This window comes from Labeo rohita, chromosome 17 (genome assembly GCF_022985175.1).
Source record: "Labeo rohita strain BAU-BD-2019 chromosome 17, IGBB_LRoh.1.0, whole genome shotgun sequence".
Taxonomy (NCBI): Eukaryota; Metazoa; Chordata; class Actinopteri; order Cypriniformes; family Cyprinidae; genus Labeo; species Labeo rohita.
The window spans coordinates 12,387,643-12,409,528 of NC_066885.1; the positions used below are offsets into that span (position 1 = coordinate 12,387,643).

Below are 21,886 nucleotides of genomic sequence, written 5' to 3' on the forward strand. Positions count from 1 at the left end.
AAACCAATAAGCCTTTTCCAACTCAATCCTTCAAACACATTACGAAGCTCTTATCTACCTTTCCCAGCGGGTTTCCCGAAACACTTACATGCGTCTCAGGGGCGCAACGACCCAACAGATCAATGAGAGCAGAGTAGAAGGTCATTATGGCGTGTCCCATGTGAATGACATCATCATCTTCATCATCAAGCGTGTCACTAGAAGTGCAGATCAGAATGACACATGGGCATAAGCGAGAATGGATAAGAGAGGATAAAATCGAAACGTAACACTCACAGTGTCCGGTTGGAACTGTGTGTACTGGCTGCACTGGTTCCATCCTGCAGTTGGGAAATTCGAATAGCTTCCTCCATAGTTGCTAGGAGACCATTTCCCCCCTCCCCTCGAAGGGCGGGGCCAAAACACTCGGGTCGGCGAATCAGAAGCCTCACTACCACATAGGCGTTCTCCTCAACACTCTCACCTGTAGGAGAAAAACCAACCAGCGGTGTTAAAGTTTTTTAAAGTAAAATTTACAGATGATGTACTCACCTCCTTGTCATCCAAGATATTTGTGTCTTTCTTTCTTCAGTCATAAAGAAATTATGTTTCTTGAAGAAAATATTTCAGGAATGTTCTCCATATAGTGAACTTCTATGGCGCCCGCGAGTTTGAACTTCCAAAATGCAGTTAAAATACAGCTTCAAAGGGCTCAAACGATCCCATCAGAGGAAGAAGGGTCTTGTCTAGCGAAACGATCATTTATTTTATTAAAAAAAATGCACAATTTATATACTTTTCAACCCCAAATAGGCATGTGAACCCTTTGTAATCTGGGTCAATACAGTTAGGTTGGTTCGAAAAACTCCCATCTCATTTTCTCCTACAAATTCAAAATCGTCCTACATCGCTTTTTTATCTTTTTTTGTAAAGGGTGTTTTTATTGGCATGTTGTTATTGTAAACACTGGGTCGGTACTTCTGCAGCAATGTAGGGCGATTTTAAAGTTGGAGGAGAAAATTAGATGGGAGTTTTTCCACATGCCATAACTGTATTGACCCGGATTACACGGAGTTCACATGCGTATCACAAAGCTAGACAAGACTTGCATTTGAGGTTAAAAAGTATATAAATTGTACATTTTTTAAAAAAATAACAGATTGTTTCACTAGATAAGACCCTTCTTCCTCAGCTGGGATTGTTTAGAGCCCTTTGAAGCTTCATTTATACTGCATTTTGGAAATTCAAACTCGACACAAATATCTTGGATGACGAGGGGGTGAGTAAATTATCTGTACATTTTTGTTCTGAAAATGATTCAGATCAGGATTCAGGACTAAAACTGCTCATTACCATTGCAAAATACTGCAAAGCGCAGGAAGTCCAGGTAACGTTCTCCCTCTACAGGATTCCAACCAATATCTGGGTATCCTTTGGAGACCAGCAGAGCACAACTTCGCAACCCACAGCCTCCCAAATACTGCACCAGCTGTACAAACAAGAAACCAGTACAGACAGTTCAATATCATCAAAAGTCAGAAGAGAGATAAAAGAATCAGTCAGTGAGACCTACTTTCTCCAGATCCGCCTCTGTCAGAGCAAGCGCCAGTTCGTTGTTGTCCATGACAGAAGCAGCCGCCACATCCAGAGGAGTTGAACCTCTCATTGAGGGAGAAGCTGATAAGAAAAATCACATTTACTTTGAAAAGTTCAGGTTGAAAGTTATTTATGCGTTAAACTAGATCAGTATTAGTTAAAACATACCAAGCCCAACATTACTGTTGTCCAGCAGGTAGCTGAGATGATCAAACATGGCCTTCTGATTATGCCGACTGATTCGACAGAAATAACAAAGGAAACGACAGCAGTGCGCGACCATCTTAGGGAACATGATTTCCTTAATGAGGCCAGAGGATAAGCGTTAACAGAGTACCTCAGGGGAGTGAATAAATCAAAACACTGCACTTAATGTAATGATTAAGTTCTAATGTGAGTGGTTCAATTATGCAGTTGACATTTTACAACCATAATGAAGGCATAAGCTGATAATCACTGCAAGTACTTGATGTTATGATGATTACCTTAGACTCTATAGCACCAAGGACATTCACCATAACTTCCATGACAGTCTCATGCATCCCCAGAGTTCTCATCAGATTAGGATGCTGATAGAAAACTTTATTGTTCATGATGTCACTACACAAGAGAATACACGGGTCTTAAAGTGAGGACAGAACTGGCTTAGACATGGTAGTCCGTCAAAAATATGGGATAACTCAATGAAAAGGATTCTGTGGTTGGCTACAATAAAGCACTTAAAGTGCTGTGATTTTTTCATTTCTATCTTTTCATTTCTATCATAATAAGCAAATTTTTACACAACATTAAAACAAACTGCAAATTAACGACATTTATTTCCAAGGCTATGGAGTGTTTTTATGATGCGTCATTATTACACTGAATGTAAACAATGCTCCTGAACCCGAACAAAACTCTCATATTTCACTGATTATTGCTACTGAAAATGGTCAATTATTGTCATGTTTTGGGCTGTACTAATCGGTCGGACCAGGAAAAACATTTGGAGTACTACAGACTGCCAAAAGTTGTAACAAATCAAGGAGAAGAGTGCAAAAAAACTGTGTGAGGAACAAAAGATGTTTGTGGTTGGCCAAACTGAAGCAGGATTTCCAGGGCAAGAATCTTGACAACTTGTTTGTTCTTATCATTTTCAGTCAGGTAGGTGAAATATTTGGCTAATATTTTAAATAAATCTGCTCGTATGTATCTTTACCACCTTTTAACTTTAGCTTGTCAAAACATTGCACCCGTTCCTGCTTACTAAGTCCTTCTCTGTATGATTTAGCAGCTTCCACATGTTTTTTCAGTGGTTTAGACAGCATAAATTAGCGGAACAACATATTCAGTAGCACATTAACCACACAATCAATGCTATTGTTTACATTTGAGTATCTCCAATATGGCCGTGCATCTGGGTAACTGACCAAACCGTGACATAAGTGCTCTCTATTAGATAAGGTCATGTGGTAATAAAGCATAGCATTGTTTGAAATGGTTTGCGCTCCATAATGTTTTGCTTACTATTTTAAAAAAAATACTACATAGTAGACAATGTATACTGTGCAACATAGATTAAATAATTCCAAACCCAGCCATCTTCTCTCACCCTAGTCCTCTGATCATGAGTTCCTCCTCTTCTTTGCCCATCCTGGCTGTGAGCAAAGAACGAATGCGTGCTAGAGCCCACTGGAGGTTCAGAGTGTCTTCCACAGACGTCTGGCTGATACAGTAAGCCTTCTGCAGTGGTGCAGACATCTGGCCTCCCAGGCTGGCATACTGTTGATGCAGCAGGCTGAAAACAGCACGCACCAGAGCTGGGTCTTCTATCGTCCCCTCCTGGGCCCAGTGCAGCATGGTCTCTGATATCAGCTGCTGTAGAGAGACTAGAAAGAGAGAGGTATGTTTTTACATCTGGTATGTAACTGAAAGAACCTGTATGGATTTTCAAGTAACAGAATCAAATGTGATTCCAAAATAATGAAAATGCTCATTTTTGAGAGCCAATAAGACTGGTAGTGTTTCCTACCAGGTTTGTTTACAATCTCCTCAGGCAGGCCAGACATTCTCCTTTTTAAATGAATTATTTTATCCACTAGGCTTTGAAGGTGATTTCTGACTGATTGGTTGTCCTCATCCTCATTCCCTGAATCACTGTCTATCTCCAATCCTGAATTAAAGAAAGTAAAAAAAATATGTGAATAAATGTCATGATGCCAGTTGATGGCAATACAATTATGGCATTAGTTGTCCTAATTGACTGCCTACCACAGTGGCTCATTAGATCCTGATGGAATTCCCACATCAAATCTTGGATGTCCTCTGGACATGGACATTCCTGACACTCTTCCCGGAAGCTCAACATCGTGTTTATCTGGACAGAGATGAAAAAAAAATGAAACAAGTGATTAGGGAAAGTTCAATCTGCATGAAATGAAAAAATTCATCCTATTTTCTAAACGTGTGTTATTAATGTCATTGAGAATTATTTTATTTTAAATTATTTAAAGGTATAGTTCACGCAAAAATGAAAATTTTGTCATTAATTGTGCACCTTAAAGTTGTTCCAAACCCGAAAGACCTTCAGAACACAATTTGAGAATTTTTTAAAGAAATCCAAGAGCTTTCTGACCCTGCATATACAACAACCCAACTGACATGTTCAAGGCCCAGAAAGGTAGCAAGGACATTGTTAAAATAGTCCATGTGGCATCAGTGGCTCAACTGTAATTTCATGAAGCTATAGGAATACTTTTTGTGCACAAAGAAACCAAAATAATGACTTTATTCAACAATTTCTTCTCTTCTGTGTCAGTCCTTGACATGTATTCATGACAGTGCCATGAAAGACGACAGAAGATAAAGAAATTGCTAAATGAAGTTGTTATTTTTGTTTTCTATGCACACAAAATGTATTCTCATAGCTTCATAACATTATGGATGAACCACTGATGTCACATGGATTATTTTACAAATGTCCTTACTACTTTTCTGAGCCGTGTACGTAGTAGTTGTGTTGCTGTCTATGCAGGGTCAGAAAGCTCTCAGATTTCATCAAAAATATCTTATGGTGTGTTCTGAAGATAAACGAAGGTCTTACAGGTTTGGAACGACATGAGGGTGAGTAATTAAAGGCAGAACTTTCATTTTTTGAACAACAGATTTCATGCAGATGTGTGTCACAATATGGAGGAAGAGATCTGTTGTTATTTCCTTTACATGTCTTTAAATGGATAATTCATTAAACTCAGAAAGTCAAAATTCATACACGCTAATGATGTTTCAAACCTGTATAGCTTTCGTCTGTGAAACTCTAAATAAAATATTTAGAAAAATGTTTCAGTGGGTCTAAAATAACACTGAACTCTACTGATCTTCATTTTATGGACATTCTGAAAATATCTCTTTTTCTGTATACAGATCAATTCAGTTAACATTTGACCTCTGACCTGCTCCTTAGGCGGGGAACGGAATTCTTTAGTTTTGCGTGCAGTGAGGGAAGCAGACATGTTAAGCGCATCCATAACTTCATTGTAACGGAAGCGCTGGTTTTCTTGAAGACGACCTACGAAGTCACCTGAGAACGACATCACAGCCTCTACTCTGTGACGCACCTGGCAGTCACACAGGTACTTCAAAAGGTGGCACATCTGATGATGAAAAAGAAAAATGGTGAGTAAAGGAATCTGGTCAGGGGAAAAAATTTTTTTTTTTTATTGCGCCAACCTGTAATTTGACAGCTTCTGGAAGCTTCATCTGAAGAAGACTTTGCTGAGGGACATTATCCTCCCAATCTCTACCCTCTTTTTCCTCTCTTTCTCCATCATTCTCTTCCAGTTCATCCATCCCTTCTATTTTACATGTTCCTCTCATGTAACTAGCCGGCAGGATGAGACTAAACACGGCCTGCAGATCTGCCCCCTGATACACACCCATCAGCAGGAGAGTGTGAAGTAAACCCAGCAGGGGAACCAGCAGGAGCTCTATGCTTCCCCCTGCAGGATCCCTCACACCCTGCCCTATTGCTGTCACTGCCTCCTTCAACATTGCTATGACAACATCCTTTAATACATCCAATGGGAACTCTGGGCTGTCTTGGTGCTTGTCACTCAACAAAGCCCCACCCTCATCTCCATCCATCACGTTTATTTTATAAACTCTAATGAAGCAAGGTGATGTAAAACGCATTCTTGGCCATAAGGAAGTGCCGAGGTCACTTCCCGGGAATCTCTGCACCTTCTTATTGTTTTTGTAAAGCGTTATAGACTGTGTGGTGTCCGTCACAGGCACAATGTATTCGTGGGACATTGCCTGCCTGGCACTGGCGTGGGCATCGAGGTGGGTGTTGATGAGAAGGTTGTAGTAACTTGTCCGCAGGTGGCCTGGCATTCTAGAACACTGCAAGGTAAACAAGAGTTGTGATTGGTCCACGTGGCTGCAGAGGGCGTGGCTAACATGTGTGTTTCCATGAGCTGAAAGGGCTGAGTAGAGACGAAGGGTGTGGTCATGGAACTTCAGGAGATCACGCAGTTCAGACAGTTCCAGAATGTCCACACACCTGAAAGTAAGAGAAGAGGATAACCACACTTTTTTTTTTTCATTTAACAAATTTTTTTAGTACATTTGTATTTTTAAACAACAGTTTTGGAAGCCATTTCTGCTACTGAATAAAAAATGAAAAATGATAATTGTGACTTTTTATCTCACAATTCTGACTTTTTTTCTCGTAATTGCTACTTTACATTTCTCATGATATAAACCCACAATTCTGACTTTATTTCTCTCAACTGCGAGTTTATATCACACAATTCTAAAATGCGAGATGTGAACTTGCAACTGCGAGAAAAAAAGACTTACAAATCTTAAATCTGATCTTAAAAATAAAAATCTAAAATTTTGCTAATTGTCAGATTTTAAATTTCAAAATTATAAAACAAACCCCCAGATATTTCAGTTTTGTTAATCGTCACATTTTTAAAAATCTAATTTACATTTTTTACTATTTTTTTTCTAGCTCCATAGATAATAATAACAAAAATGTTGAAAAGTGTATTACATGTTTTAGAGATTAGCTTAAAATTTAATTTGTATAATATATAACATTTGTATATGGTATACAGTAGTCAACATTTGAAATGGATCAAAACCTTTCATCAAAGTTGTCCTAAAATCAAAACAATACCCATACTTGTCTTAGTACAACTTTGATGAACTTTTGTTGATCCACTTCAAATGCTGACTACTATAAATCATGATATATTAGAAGTCACTTGATATGTCCAATGTGACCTCTGACCTGTTCTCCTCAGGTATATAAAGTGTCATGATCTGTTGTATCTGAGTGCAACGAGCTCTCCAGCCATATCTCTCCTCCAGACGGGTCACTTCCACAGGCTGAGCATGGTCAGGTACTCGGGTCCACCGCATAGGCGTTAGGTGTTGAACACACAATCTAGGAGGGCACTGAGGCTTTGCATTTCGTCTTTCGCTCCGAAAAACTCCCGCTGATAATGGCATCACATTCTGTGGGCAACAATACAAATCCATAATCTGCAGCAAACATTATAGAGAAAACTATATAGAAAAAGTCATTTGAAGTTTGCTTTCTTAGATGCAGAAATGCTTTCTTTGTAAAAGCTCATAACTGTGTTTATGAAAATATAATAATATAGTTTTGCAAGGATATATAATTCAATCTGTACTCTTGTTTTGGTCCAAGCCATAAATGGATGTGTTGCAACTGACTTTAAGAAGACCGATACTGCATTCAAGGTTTTTATTTATTAGCGCCAAAGGAGACATTGCTGGCAATGAAATATATTATTTGCAAAGTCGCAAGGACGCCCATTGGGCTGAAAGATGCACTTTTTCAGACATTTATTTGGTCTGGCCATGAAAAACAGAACTCATGAACTTGTTTACCTTGATACGTCCCAACTCAAACTGGAAAACATTAGAACTTGTGGCTTTAGCAAATACAGCAGGGAAAAGCTTGGTTCCAGGTTCCACCTACAAAATGAGAGACATTGCTGAGGTGAAACTAAAGACTAAAAAGAAGAGTGTGGCTCAGTACCATAATTTTGGCTTCGGTACAATACCTGAATGTGATACCTCGGTATCGATACTAAATTGATACCATAGGTGACAAATACCCAGCCTTAAAAGATAAGTTAATTGAAAACTATTTAGTAAGTAATGTTAACATACTAAACATGTATTAGTTAATTTATCATTTTTAACTAATTATTGACCTAGATTAATAAGTGCTGTAATACTGTTAGGTCAGCTTACCTAATAAATTTTAAGCCTGCTTTACTGTAAAGTGTTATTCTAACAGTTAAAGTATATAAAATCACATAATTATCTCTCTTTCTCTGACTGTTTTCAGATTTCAGACTCAGATAGCCAAAGAAAAACCATGCCAAATTTAAAATTCCGGTATACCGCGCATCCCTAGAGTGTTTTAAAATCACAACTACATAGTCAAGTATTTTTCAAAATATAAGCATAGGTTATTTTATGGGACAGTATATATGCCAAGATTATTAGTATACACTAATGTAGTATAACCTATATGCAAAGCTAAATATTTGAATGGGAAATACTTCTGACTTTGATGTTTACCTGGTAGTATGTTGCAAGCTCCTTGCCATTAGCAGTGAATGTCAGAAGGCCTGTTGCTGTATCAACTAGACATCCAATCTCCAGACCACTGCTGCTGCGACTATGAGATAAACTACTGCCCTCTGCTGCACACACCATGTAACAGCTGCTACGCTTGACACTAACAAATGAATACACACACACCAGTATTTATTTATTCATATTAGCTTTTTCATGTATTTTCCCATATTATAACAAAAGGAAAAGAGGTTACTTTTGTTTAAAGATACAACATCTCTTAGAGGCCCTTTAAGTCTTACCTCTCATGAACTTTGCCCCATTCATCCCCAAGAGTTACTGTGACGGTGCAAATGCTGTCCAGGTCAAAGGTCACATCACGATGGTGAAACTTAGAGGTTACCCACCCGACCCAAATGTAGGAGGGCTCTTGACTGAATGGGATTTTCACAGAGTAATAATACTGCAGTGAGAAAGAAAGAAAAAGAGAGATGAGATTATGTTAAACTCAGTCAAACCAAAACTACTTGTGCCATTCAGTGATTCAGTATGGATGCATAATAAAATGATTATTGACTACCGTGGTGCAATGAACGAGGCGGTTGTCTTCATCTTTCTCAATGGCCAGCACTTCCTCCAACAGACGTGCTGATGAATGGCTGGTGTTTAACTCTGGTTTCTTCTTCAGCAGAAACCTACAGCCACCAATTGATACAGGTATGTAATAAAGACAGTTTCAGTTAATAATAGTTACTCATGTTAGTCCAATTATGTTTGGTGTTGGAGTGAACTTACCGCTGTTTGAGTCTAGATGGCTTTTCCTGACTGTGGTCCTTGTGATTATTGAGTTCATCTCTGGATCCTGCGTATCTGTGAGCTTTCATCAGTAACTCAAAGTCAGAATCTGCTTCTCCTTCCTCTGGATCTCTGAGGTGGCATGCCACACCGCTGCTGGGTGGCACATTGACCTCACCGGGGCTAGAGAAAACCTGTGCACACTCAATTGGCATGCTCAGACGGTAAAATCCAACATCGCTTGTGCCCCTTTCCTGCTGACCAGAAAACGTCTGTGTTACTTTCAGACATGGGGTGTTGTCAGCTGTTCCATCAACACGAATCACCTGGGAAGAAATTTGAATATTAGAGAAGATCGCATGTGACCATAAAATAATTCGAATCTAAGTTTAGTAACAATGTGGTAGTCTTGCCTTAAATAGATGAAATAAAAATGAAATAAAATATAACTAAAAAAAAAACCTTCGGTTTATCTACAGATATATCTTTTACCTACAAATGCATCACCCACACTTGAGGTAAATGAACTAACCTGTATATTAGGATGGTCATTGGGTATGGGAATGAACAAAGGCTCTCTCCAGTTCATCCATAGCGGTATCTCTTTGCTCATGTTTAAACCAAAGGGATGGTATCCCTCATGTAGGCCACAAACACTGAAGTATCTCAGTGAGTCAATCTGATGACCCAAATTTAAACGTCCAACCTGGTTGATTCCTATACTACATACAGGAAGAAAACCTAGTATTCAAAGAGAAAACAGTGAGAAATGTGTTAGCGGAAAAATACACATTTATATATATATTTTAAATATATTTGATACATATGTGGAATGGAAAATGATCACAGAGAACTCACCATCAGATTTATTAAAGTCTTTTACAGCCAGTTCAGAACCACGAGTGTTTAGAAGTAGCTCTCCATTAAGAGTAACCATCATAGTGCATGTAGTCAGGTCCAACAAACAGCCAATTACATCCCCCTTCTTCCAACGGCCACCCAATCGCTCTGCCCCGCCATGCCACCACTGCCCCTAAAATACGATGTGCAATAGATTTAAAAAAGAAAAAGAAAAAAAAATATTTCATGATCCTTAACTCTTCCTAAAGGCAACTTGTTTATGACCTCAGTACAATTTGTTTTGACATCATAAATTATTACTGCAATACCTTAGAACCATCAAATACAAAGGCCTGATCGTCTGACCCAAGATCTACGTCGGGTTTACATCCAGGCCGTGCCCAGCCCACTTTCATCTCTCCATCAGTTACAGCCTCAAACTCAAAGTACCATTTTCCATCATGCACTGCAAAAGGCTGCTCCAACCGGAAAATCCGAAAACTCTCTGCTGTCGCAGACTTAATATTGATACTTGAAGCTATGGGAGGGAAAAACACAATGTTTAATTAAAAAATTTGGGGTTGGTAAGTTTTTTTTAAAACATTTTTATAAGAAGTCACATATGCTCACTTAGTCTTAATTACAATTTAAAATGCTGCTTTCTTTTTTAATATTTTTAAAATGTAATTTATTCCTGTGATGGCAAATGTTAATTTTCAGCATCATTACTCCAGTCTTCAGTGTCACATGATCCTTTAGAAATTATTTTAATATGCTGATTTGATGTTCAAGAAACATTTCTTATCAGTGTTGAAAACTGCTGTGCTGCCTAATAATTTTGTGGAAACCATAATAGTTTTTTTACATGATTCTTCAATGAATAGAAAGTTCAAAAGGGACCATCAACTGTCCATATTCTTCAAAATACAGTTGAAGTCAAAAGTTTACATACATCTTCCAGAATCTACAAAATGTTTATTATTTTACCAAAATAAAAGGGATCATACAAAATGCATGGTTTTTTTTTTTTTTACATAAAAGAGGTTTACATATAGTCCCTTAAGAGAAAATAATAGTTGAATTTATAAAAAATGACCCTGTTCAAAAGTTTACATACAATTGATTCTTAATACTGTTGTTACCTGAATGATCGTTTAATGATAGTTAAATAGTTAAACTGCCCATTGTTTTTCAAAAAAATGCTTCAGGTCCCACAAATTCTTTGGTTTTTCCAGCATTTTCATGTATTTGAACCCTTTCCAACACCGACTATGATTCTGAGATCCATCTTTTCACACTGAGGACAACTGAGGGACTCATATGCAGCTATTACGGAAGGTTCAAACGCTCACTAATGCTTCAGAAGAATAAACGATGCATTAAAAGCCAGAGGTGTAAACTTCTGAACAGAATAAAGATGTGTACATTCTTCTTATTTTGCCTAAATATCTTTTTTTTCATTTAGTACTGCCCTTCAGAAGCTACAGAAGATACTTACATCTTTCCCAGAAGACAAAATAAGTTAAATTTACCCTGATCTTCAAATTCAAAAAGTTTTTACCCCCTGGCTTAATGCATTGTGTTTGCTTCTGGAGCATCAGTGAGCATTTGAACCTTTTGTAATAGTTGCATATGAGTCCCTCAGTTGTCCTCAGTGTGAAAAGATGGATCTCAAAATCATACAGTCATTGAAAAGGGTTTAAATACACGAAAATGCTGAAAAACAAAAGACCTGAAGTATTTTTCTGAAGATAAGCGGGTAGTTTAACTGTTCAGGACAAACAAGGTACTCATAAACAACTATCACTAAACAAAAAAACACAGCTGTGGATCATTTGGGTAACAACACACTATTAAGAATCAACTGTATGTAAACTGTTGAACAGGATCATTTTCTCTTGTAGACTATATGTAAACGTCTTTGATGTGAAATATCTTATTCAGGTCAGTACTAAATAAAAAATAACATGCATTTTGTATGATCCCTTTTATTTTGGTAAAATAATTAACATTTTGCAGATTCTGCAAGGTGTATGTAAACTTTTGACCTCAACAGTATTTTAAAGAATATGGATAGTTGTTGGTCCCTACTGACTTCTAAAGTATTTGTATACATACTTTGGAAGTGAACAGGGTCGATCAACTGTTTGGTAACCCATATTCTACAAAATATCTTATGTTCAACAGATAATAAGGAACAACTTGAGGGTAAGTAAATGATGACCAAATTTTCATTTTTGTGTGATCTATCCCTGTATACTTTTTGTTATAATATAAAAGTCCTTACTATCACTGATCAATTTATCAGAAAATTTCTTTGTTCTAAAAGTAAACCTTTTTTGCAAAGTTTGAAATTTAATTAAATGTAATTAAATGTCCAAATGACAATTCTCTAGACTATACTCTTGGAAAAGGATAAACTTCCCACCATGTTCTTGCTCCAGCGGTTCCACAGTATATCCAAACCCAAGAAGGGTACCCAATGCGTCCCTCATAGCATCTCTACCAGTTTGTTTAGTCTTCTCATCCAACAGGGAAAATGGCACTAGTTGAGTACTTCTCTTATACATTACATCCTAAAAAACCTTATATAGTGAGAGCCAAATTACACTTATAGATTTTCATTCCAGCGATAAGTAATACCCAAGATTACATTTATATTGTTTGTTTTCATAAAAATACTTTAATTTCCACCTGCTGTGGTCCACAGCTCCAGCCCTGCCTGATACGTTCTCTGGCCCAGAAGTTGTGTTCATTCTCAGCCAGTTTCTCTACCAACTCTTCCTGAGAAGCTGTTAGCGCAACACGGGACTGATCCACTGGAGCTGGTTTATATCCATTCCATAGCTCATACCTGGACAGGTGAAGTAATTAGGGTTTATTTAACACTCAACACTTTTGCACTGTTGCATTCATGTTAATCTTAAAAGTCAGGTGTTTTAGTGAAGAATTTTATTTTGATATACTTATTTGACAGGCGGACATATTTCACATTCTCATCAGCATGTTCGTCAGAGAGTCCAATATGGACACCAAAAGCCAGAAGAGTCCTTCCACAACACAAGAAGAAGATTATGATTAATAATGAAGAGCTAATTAATAGTTTATCAGCCACAATAATCAATGTCATACCTGAGGATATTCTCAGATGATTGAAGGTTATGAATTCGCTCCTGATCTGGAAGTTTAGAAAACTCAACTAGACACGGGTGTACTTTTTTGCTCTCATCTTTAACCTAGAAGAAGAGATGCAGTTTTCAATATACATCAGAACGAGATGGAACTACTCAAAGGATGTTTCTCAGATACTTACAGGTCCGTAGGTCCAGCCCTGCTCTATTTTGTCAATAATCCAGAGTTCATGAAGGTTTTCTGCTAATCTTTCTTTGATCTGCTCCAACTGTGGAGGATATTCAACCTGACAAGATGCAGAGTTGAGTGTTAAGGGTGTCCAACACTCATACGAGTTGAATCAAGACTGTAGCTTGTAATAACTACATGCTAAATTTAAAATAATCAGAGCGTACTTAAAATTGAATAGTACCTCACTGGAATCCACTGGAATGGGGATAAAGGTGACTGGGCTTGTAGGTACAACAGGGCCTAAGAGGTCACGTTGGCATTCAGAGTGATTTTGTGTTAGTTCGTGAAACAGTTCCAGCTTACAGCGGGTTTTGGGGAGAAGAGCTTCAGCACATGGAGAGAAACCAGCTGGAGGAAGAAACCTAAATTCCCCCTGTCGACCTCCAAACAACACACGCACCCTAATAAAAAAAACAAGCACTAGTTAAAGGGATAGTTTACCCAAAAATGATAATTCTGTCATTAATTACTCAGCCTCATGCCGTTCCAAACCTGTAAGACCTTCATTCATCTTTGGAACACAAATTTAGATATTTTTGATTAAATCCGAGAACTTTCTGACCCAGCATAGCAATGCAACTACCACGTTCAAGGCCCAGAAAGATCTTCAACTGACACAGAAGCGAAGAAATTGCTGAATAAAGTCGTTATTTTTGTAGTATTCTCATAGCTTCATAAAATTAGGGTTGAGCCATTGGACTATTTTTTATTTTTATTTTAACATGGACTATTTTGTCGTTGTCCTTACTACCTTTCTGGGCCTAAAATGTGGTAGTTACGTTGCTGTCTATCCAGGGTCAGAAAGCACCCGTATTTCATTAAAAATATCTTAATTTGTATTCTGAATGAAGATCTTATGGGTTTGGAATGACATGAGGGTGAGCAATTAATGACAGATTTTCTATATTTGGTTGAAATACCCCTTTAAGCTGTTTTACGATGTAAAGGTAGAACTGGAGAGTCAGAGCACATTTTCATTGCGTGATGAATTGTGAGCAAATAAACCTACAAGTAACACAAGATGCAAAATCAAAATCTATTCATAGGTAACTCACTGCACTCCAGCTGAGAAGCTGACCACAGGAAACAGCAGCCCATCCACATTGAAGTTCTCCAGCATGCCTTGAACTGGCTGTCCATTGACCCGGAAGGAGACGCAGGTTGAACTAAGGTCAAGGCAGCAACTAATGACATCATCCTCCCTTAGCAAGTGCTGATTGGGTGAGGTGACCCTCCGACCTACACCTCCTAGAAAAGAATACACAAATAGGATTTAGATTTCGGTTCAGAAGAATTTAGAAACACTTCAAAATAACTTTTATTTTTAAGCAATTTAACACATTCTTGTTGAATGTTTTTCCAAAAAAGGTAATCATTTGAACAGTATTTTACGTGCTTAGTCTTCATCTTACCTGTCCAGAGCTGGAGTCCATCAAACCCGTAAGAGCAGAGGTCATCTCCTACACCATTTGACCCCCAGCCGTGACCCCCTGTGGGGGAGGGATGGTACCCTTCAGTGCTGGCCCAACCCACTCGCAAGTGAGTAGGCTCTGCTGTCACAAAAGGCTCCGCCTTTTCAACTACAACCTCATAATACCACTTCCTGTATTGGGCGCAGTCATCCCTTGCACACAGGAAGATGTTTGGACGAACACTAAACAGACAAAAAAGAAAAAAACGTTCCATACCAATTTTTAAAAACATTTATACTCATAGTTGATCAATTTCTATATTATAACAGACTAAAATAATTTGATAACAGATCACCTGAAAACTTGGTTAACCAGTCTTGTCTGTAGCAGCAGGTCTCTTTCTGGCAGCAGTGTGTCACAAATCAAATGCTGATTAGAGCGGACGGCCATGCCATGACACACACAGAGTGAGCACAACACATCCAAAATCTGAAAACGCAAAAAAAAAAAAACACACAAACATGTTAAATAGTAAACAGTAATCTTCTCATCGACTAATGGTTATTCGACTATTAGGGGGCAGTCCTAATTATTTCACACTGTTTTTACTGTATTTTTCATCAATAAATGCATACTCTGATATAATACTTGTTACCTTATGGTTTCTTCCATGTTTGTCCAGAAGTGAGATGATAGATTTTATGTGACTTTCCTTAATAACGTTCAAAGCTTCAGGACTTTCTAATAAAACACAATGTAACACTTCCAATATTCCTAAAAGAAAAAAGTATGGGAGTGTGATGCATTAAAACAATGTCTAGACTCTAAAATTAACTTATTCTAGTCACAATAGGAGCTAAACTTATTTTCAAAACATCTACCAGAGGAAGCCTCCAGCTTCTCAAGTCTGCTGACCAGCCAGTCCAAGGAACCAGAGAAGTGGGCACAGTTATTCCTATTACCCCTGATTAGGGCAGCTGAAGGGAAAATAGAAAATTTGTTAATAAAAGCTACACCTGAATTATAACTCTTGAAGCATGAGTCATCCTATACCTAGCAGCTCATAAAAAGAGTTCAAGATCATTTCCCATGACTCTCCTGCCTCTTTCCCAGCAGCCTCTGCAAAATGAGTAGCACTGTTGTACACATGCAAGTGATCGATGCAGTCCAGCACCAGAGTGATTATACCCTGTGAAAAGCACAATGAAGCTGAATAAAAAAGTAAACAGTTCATGTATTATTGCAGTTTGTATGAGCTTTCTCATTTGCCACAGGTATTACCTCATCTTGGAAAAGATTTTGTCTGTTTTTCAGTGCTCTAATATCTCCCTGTCTGACCTCATGGTCCTGCCCCATTTCAGGACATTTAAAATAACCAAGCAAATCTCTGAGGGTCAGGCGGACCATCTCAATTGGAAGATCCAATTCAGTGTTGTGTTCCTTTTGGCTGACATCATCTAATCCCCTTCAGAAGTAAAAACAAGTCATTAAAAACATAAATGTGCTTGTTTAAGCACATTTTGGCCTTTTAAAACCATTTGGAAATTGAAATGCTTAAGCAAAGCTGATAAGCACACATTATTTCGTCTGATACCATTCTACTGTTTTCTACATTTACCTAATGAATTTTGAGAAGAGAAGGGCAGAGCTTCGAATTAAACAAGCAGCTTGTGACTCCTCCCTCTGAGAGCGAGAAAGGGTGATTCCATCATCCATGTGACCTTCTGCTTGCAAAACAGCCTATGAAATAGAAGCACTTAATCATTCTGATCAAAATTTGTATCAATCAGAACCAATAAAAAGAAGGTGCTATGGCTTTGTTTTGGCAGTTTCTGAGTTCACTTTTTGTCTTTTTCCATTAAATTAATCAAAAGTGACAGCAATATAAAAAAATAATAATACTTAAACAATCAACAGTGAAAACACAGTAAGAAATGTTTGTTAAGCACCAAATGAGCATATCAGAAGATTTCTATGTACTGTAAGGGTTCTTAACCAGTATGACTTTAGACCTTATTTTATTTATGTAAGTTTACCTGTCTCTGCACATTTTCCTTCTGTCTCTTGGAGTCAGTGGTCTGATATGTGAGCCAAAGGCCTGTGTCAACATGCTGAATGAAGCAAAGAGAGTCTCCATATTTGATCTCAGGTGCGCCCATGCCATCTCTCTTTTTAAAGTACAAGCTCTCTTGGCTCACTTCCTATAAAATAAAGAAGGAAAGTTTGCATTAACCATAAATAAAATGTAATGCCACAGTACACTTTAAAGGGAACCCCAGGTATTAAGACTTGTATAGCTTAACATAACGTAAATTATGTCTCTTACTAAAATATGTAGTAGAAAACCCATTAATGACTTTTACGTTTTTAAAAAATGGACTATGGAGGTGCCATTATTTCAATGATGTGAAATGATCGCACTCGTTGAGCTACTGGCGTTGCCTGTTGCTACCTGTTTTACTGCAACACAACTTGGGAAAATAAAATACTGGTATGATGACCACAGCTATTGAAAGAGCTTACAGGTGGCGATGGATATAAGCTTAGGCTTAAACCAAGTGCCGTACTACACATTTTTCCCTACAAGTAGTGTAAACGCCCCCGGATATCGAGTGAAATCCACGCAGAGAAATTCCTTCAGTGGCTGCGGCGTCATAACAAGCGTCGGCATGTTTACATGCTGCCAGGATGGCATCTAGCGTTTCTTGTCTCTGCCATATGTAAGCTCTTTCAGTAGCTGCGGTCTACTAAAAGCCTAAAAAGGCATCAGGGCTGAAGTGGAGAGAACAAGTAGACGCAGGTCTTTAGGAAGTTTTATTCATCCACAGGCATGTTCCCATTCTTTTCTCCTCTTCCTATCACTAGGAAAACAGTAAAGACTTACATTGCTTCTCTTGTTGCCCTTCAACTGAAAATTACAACCATAAGCCACACAATGTGGCATCGTATCAGTATTTTATTTTCAGAGTTGTGTTGTGGTAAAAATAGAAACATGTAGTCCCAGTAGCTCACCGAGTGCAACCATTTCACATATTTAATTTAGCTATATAACTATGTGTATTTTTTTATTTAAAAAAACTTTAATGGGTTTTCCACAACGTATTTCAGTAAGAGACATAATTTACATTTCATTAAGCCTTTAGGAGAAAGTGTAGACAGGAAAAACTATGATGCAGACTATACAATATAATCAAAAAATGTTATTTATCTGGTTATGTTGTGTTTACAACTGATATATCCAACCTTTGATGCACGGAGACAAAACGCTGTACATTTAACATCAGCTCTCTCTCTCTCCACCAGCTGTAGTCCCCGATCATGAGTGAGTCCCAGGTACAATCCGGTGGAAAGGTGGCGAAGACGGAAAGGCTGACCCCAGTGAGTGTGGCTGCCACTCCACCTGCAAACAATCCTTCACTAATGCAATCTGACCAATACAAAAGGAATAAATATATATTTTAACTAACTGTCATTCGTGAACTAACTACAGGAACACCTACGCAACATGTAACATTTCAAGCCTCCATAAAGATCGAGCCTGGAGAGATACCGAGCCTCCCTCAAAATTGACAGATCTGGAGGAATAAATGGGGAATGGTGAAATAAGATGTAATAAATGTAATTCAGTCAGCTAGGTGACCTCTCTGACCTGCGTTCCTCCCGTCTGTGTTCAGCTGCGTGAATGGTCAAACATTCATCCGTGTGCCCATGTAGCAGACGCACAGTATCCCCTCCTCTCACATGACCTACAGGTCAAAAACAAACACATGAAAAAGGGACATAAAATGTAATACAATATAAAATATTACAAAAATAAATAATTGTGATTGGTCATCTACCCTGCGTCTCCACAGTCTGAGTGGAAACAAGAGCCACACTCCATAATGTTTGCTGGAAAGCAGCATCCACCCGACCAGTGCCGTTGTCATTACCTTCACCGTTACTCCATGACACATGCTAGAAAGAGAGACAGACTGTCACACCGCATAAAATGCTGATATACAGACATATAAATAGATAACCAGGTGAATGAATAAGCAGATTTACTCACTAGGTATCTCTCAGAAGAAACACTAACTAAGATGAGATCGTCACCCACTCTGACTTTCTCACCCTCTGACCTCTGTTTGGAGGCAGGATGAACCGTCCACCAACACACCTCACCTGAAACCATACAAAACCATCATAACATCCATAATATGGTAGCCCTCGTCTTTATGATGCATAAACATAGTCACTATGTTAAGATTGTGTCTTATGAACTAGTTTCCCCAACTCGTAATAGACAAGGGGTAATAAGACTTACTTTTCATATTCAAAATAAACCAATCTATCATTTTGTAACTGAATTTTAAATGTTATGACTGGTCTTGAAAGGGAAAAAAATTGTAAACTTTTTAAGACTAGTCTAAGCAACCGGCTGAAGATTAAAAAATTCACACACACATTTCACAGTATACAGGGGAAAATCTAAACTTACCCTTTGTATCCTCCTGCAAGCCAACATCAAAAGCCAGTTTGTCAGAGGAAAGGCCTGATGCGGACAGACAGCAAAGATACTAAAACAAGACATTAGAAGTTTAAAGTTAAAACATCATAGTCCCAGTATAGCAGCCACTGATTAATAACAAGGAAAATCAAGCCTGGCTTACCATGTCGCTGTAGGCATGTCGAAAGAGAACTGCTTGGCCATAAAGCAAAGTACGACGCCCAGCTGCCTCACGTGACTGAAATAAAACCATTTGAAATAGAAATCTTTATAAATGTCTTTACATGCATTTTGTTGAATGAAAGTATTAATTCCTTCAAACAAAAATCTGACCCCAAACTTGAATGGTTGTGTATATGGGTAACATATTTTACTGAACATTCATTGATAACATACTGTTCGCTGTTGCAAAATTCTGACTTGTACCCTCTTTTAGTACAGTACATTACCCACCCCTGCATGCTGGTCTTCATGGTTGGCCAGCATCTCCTGCAGCGCTCGGACTGACAGACACTGGTCAAGAACAAACACGCACACAGAAAGGTCTGCCGGAACATTCTGTAAGTGAAAGCAAAGACGCTTTTTGAAAAATATGATAATGCACTGTTTTTACACACAGAATAGTAACACAGAATAGTAATTTGGTTTAAAAATGTTAATGAGCAAATGCACATCTCACCTTTGAGTTGGACGTGGACTCAAGGTAACACAGCCGGTCACCGAAACCTTCTGCAGCTAAACACAGTTTCTGTTGATGAGGGCCTGATGAGCAACACCTCAGTACCAGCTCATCCCTCTAAAAAAACACATTCACATTACAGACCAGACTTTACTCATTACAATAGAAAAACAGAAATAAGAATATGGACTATTATCTGATATGATAAAAAAAAAACACATTATAACTTAAACTCAAAACATAGGTTTTGGTGTGTCTTACCATATTATTTTACCTTAATTATAAGCACACTGGTTTAAAGTGCAAACAGTTTTACCATTTACTGCTCATTGTTATTCTTCTCATTATTTCCATATACACCTTATTTTTTCCGTAAGAACCATTTGTAAATTTAATGTGTCTGGCTTCCAGCCTCATCCGTGTCCAGCTATTTTTAGCTCATTTTGCTAAAAATTGGTATGTCTTCAGCGTTTAAGAATAAGGTGGATATATTTAAATAATAATTAAAAAAATAGGAATCTGTATCTGAATTTCACTTGGTTAAATACATTTCATGAACTGTAAAAAGGAAATTAGAAAAAAAATCAAGGTAACACAATACATTGAGATTTGATTAACTGATGAATGTTTATTTGTTAAATGTATCCTATTCAGCCAATATATCACTCAGAATGGCAGAATGATCAATAATAACATTTTAAAACATGCTGCAAAGGCATTACATTCAAACGGTTTGTAAAAATGCACTTACACCTCAATAATAGTAACAATGTAACAAAATTCAAGTAAAAATCACAATCAGTAATGTTGTTCAATATTAAGCTGTTGGCCTACCATGTTTTAATGTAATTAATTGACTAAATAATTCAATTTTTTCTGTGAAGCCCCGTATGCTAGATAAAATGTAATTGCTCCTCTTACAGTGTGGACAATAGCTGTGCTTTATTAGTGCAGTGCTGCCTTATAAGGACCGAATCCTGGTTTATCAGTCAGTGAATAGAGAATTCCAACACCTCCAGCTTGTCATATGAGTTTCAGTGCCCAGCAGTGGGTCTTACACACACAAACACACACATTCTGACTTTCATGTCACTTTTTAAAGCTATAGTTAACACTACGTGAAACAATTAATGATTTTCATCATGTTGCTGTTACAAATGCATGTGCTAAAATACATACAGTGAATCAGCAGAAGTGTGTACTGTATGTGTGTGAGAAAGAGAGAGCACAGTATCCCATTTATCTCTGTTTTAGAGATATGGAGCTAAGAGTGGATAGCTCACACAGCAACAGACCCTCCAGTTCCTCTGTTACTGATAACACAAAGTAAAAATAGACACCAGTGATATGGGTCAAACTCTCTCAAAAATGAATTAATACATACATACATACAGCATGTAACCACATATATAAAACCATAGACCAAACAATTAATGATAAATACAGTTACAGTATGAGCAATTTCTTATGATATTGTACTAAATAACACTGTTAATGTCTGTGGTGCACATCTAAATTCCAAATATGCTGGAAACATGCCTGTGTATCCATATGCATGGCCAAAAATGTTTCAGATTTATTCTTTTGTAACCCATCTGCTAACATCTAATAGTTATGTCCAAGAATCTCATCAAGGTCCCATTATTTTAATATAACAACCAAACTAACTGCACTTTAATAATTAGCACTTTTGCCGTCTTTAGTTACAAATGCAGTTCAGCATAAAGACATCATTCATTGCATTCAAATTTGTATTTTAATGCAGTCCATTTTACTTACAGTTCGCAGAAACTGAATTTCATCTTCCGCTTCTCCTATATCCATGTTCAGTGAATATGCAGCCGGTCTTTGGATTTGATCTGTTGAGGGAAATGTGTCTAAGAACCAGAAGACTGAAGAGCTCCACTCGTCCAGCCACAGGTACTGAACTCATCCCGGGACAGAGAGACCACCATACCACACATCATGAGATAATGCTGCTGAGATCTGATAAAGTTAAAGTGGGAAAGAAAGGCCTTTTCCATATTTGGCAAGTTAAAGTGGGGAAAGCAAGCAAGCAATGAAGAAATAAAGAAAACAAACAAAAGCATCAAATAAAACAATAACATGTAATTAATGTGCATTATGAAT

The 21,886-nt window shown here is 37.8% G+C and overlaps 1 protein-coding gene across 1 annotated transcript in view; it reads right to left on the bottom strand.

The window, feature by feature from the left end:
- ryr2b (ryanodine receptor 2b (cardiac)) overlaps positions 1-21,679 on the bottom strand; it is a 65,648-nt gene extending 43,969 nt beyond the window's left edge. The window contains exons 1-45 of the mRNA XM_051133291.1: positions 21,536-21,679; positions 19,757-19,873; positions 19,531-19,635; positions 19,241-19,315; positions 19,069-19,147; positions 18,640-18,752; positions 18,428-18,545; positions 18,238-18,334; positions 18,089-18,163; positions 17,832-17,988; positions 16,625-16,789; positions 16,207-16,328; positions 15,870-16,053; positions 15,642-15,777; positions 15,470-15,565; positions 15,244-15,362; positions 14,944-15,077; positions 14,589-14,830; positions 14,232-14,424; positions 13,358-13,577; positions 13,127-13,231; positions 12,946-13,049; positions 12,780-12,863; positions 12,508-12,667; positions 12,242-12,389; positions 10,143-10,351; positions 9,832-10,006; positions 9,506-9,714; positions 8,974-9,299; positions 8,759-8,873; positions 8,481-8,641; positions 8,182-8,341; positions 7,480-7,566; positions 6,854-7,080; positions 5,284-6,115; positions 5,007-5,207; positions 3,826-3,931; positions 3,587-3,727; positions 3,167-3,443; positions 2,061-2,175; positions 1,744-1,876; positions 1,553-1,656; positions 1,333-1,468; positions 277-463; positions 89-197 (exon numbers count right to left, since the gene is read on the bottom strand). Of these exons, the coding sequence (XP_050989248.1) occupies positions 89-197; positions 277-463; positions 1,333-1,468; positions 1,553-1,656; positions 1,744-1,876; positions 2,061-2,175; positions 3,167-3,443; positions 3,587-3,727; positions 3,826-3,931; positions 5,007-5,207; positions 5,284-6,115; positions 6,854-7,080; positions 7,480-7,566; positions 8,182-8,341; positions 8,481-8,641; positions 8,759-8,873; positions 8,974-9,299; positions 9,506-9,714; positions 9,832-10,006; positions 10,143-10,351; positions 12,242-12,389; positions 12,508-12,667; positions 12,780-12,863; positions 12,946-13,049; positions 13,127-13,231; positions 13,358-13,577; positions 14,232-14,424; positions 14,589-14,830; positions 14,944-15,077; positions 15,244-15,362; positions 15,470-15,565; positions 15,642-15,777; positions 15,870-16,053; positions 16,207-16,328; positions 16,625-16,789; positions 17,832-17,988; positions 18,089-18,163; positions 18,238-18,334; positions 18,428-18,545; positions 18,640-18,752; positions 19,069-19,147; positions 19,241-19,315; positions 19,531-19,635; positions 19,757-19,873; positions 21,536-21,580 (7,203 nt within the window). The 5' untranslated portion in view covers positions 21,581-21,679. The remainder of the gene's footprint in view (positions 1-88; positions 198-276; positions 464-1,332; positions 1,469-1,552; positions 1,657-1,743; positions 1,877-2,060; positions 2,176-3,166; positions 3,444-3,586; positions 3,728-3,825; positions 3,932-5,006; positions 5,208-5,283; positions 6,116-6,853; positions 7,081-7,479; positions 7,567-8,181; positions 8,342-8,480; positions 8,642-8,758; positions 8,874-8,973; positions 9,300-9,505; positions 9,715-9,831; positions 10,007-10,142; positions 10,352-12,241; positions 12,390-12,507; positions 12,668-12,779; positions 12,864-12,945; positions 13,050-13,126; positions 13,232-13,357; positions 13,578-14,231; positions 14,425-14,588; positions 14,831-14,943; positions 15,078-15,243; positions 15,363-15,469; positions 15,566-15,641; positions 15,778-15,869; positions 16,054-16,206; positions 16,329-16,624; positions 16,790-17,831; positions 17,989-18,088; positions 18,164-18,237; positions 18,335-18,427; positions 18,546-18,639; positions 18,753-19,068; positions 19,148-19,240; positions 19,316-19,530; positions 19,636-19,756; positions 19,874-21,535) is intronic.
- Between the last annotated feature and the right edge of the window lie 207 nt (positions 21,680-21,886).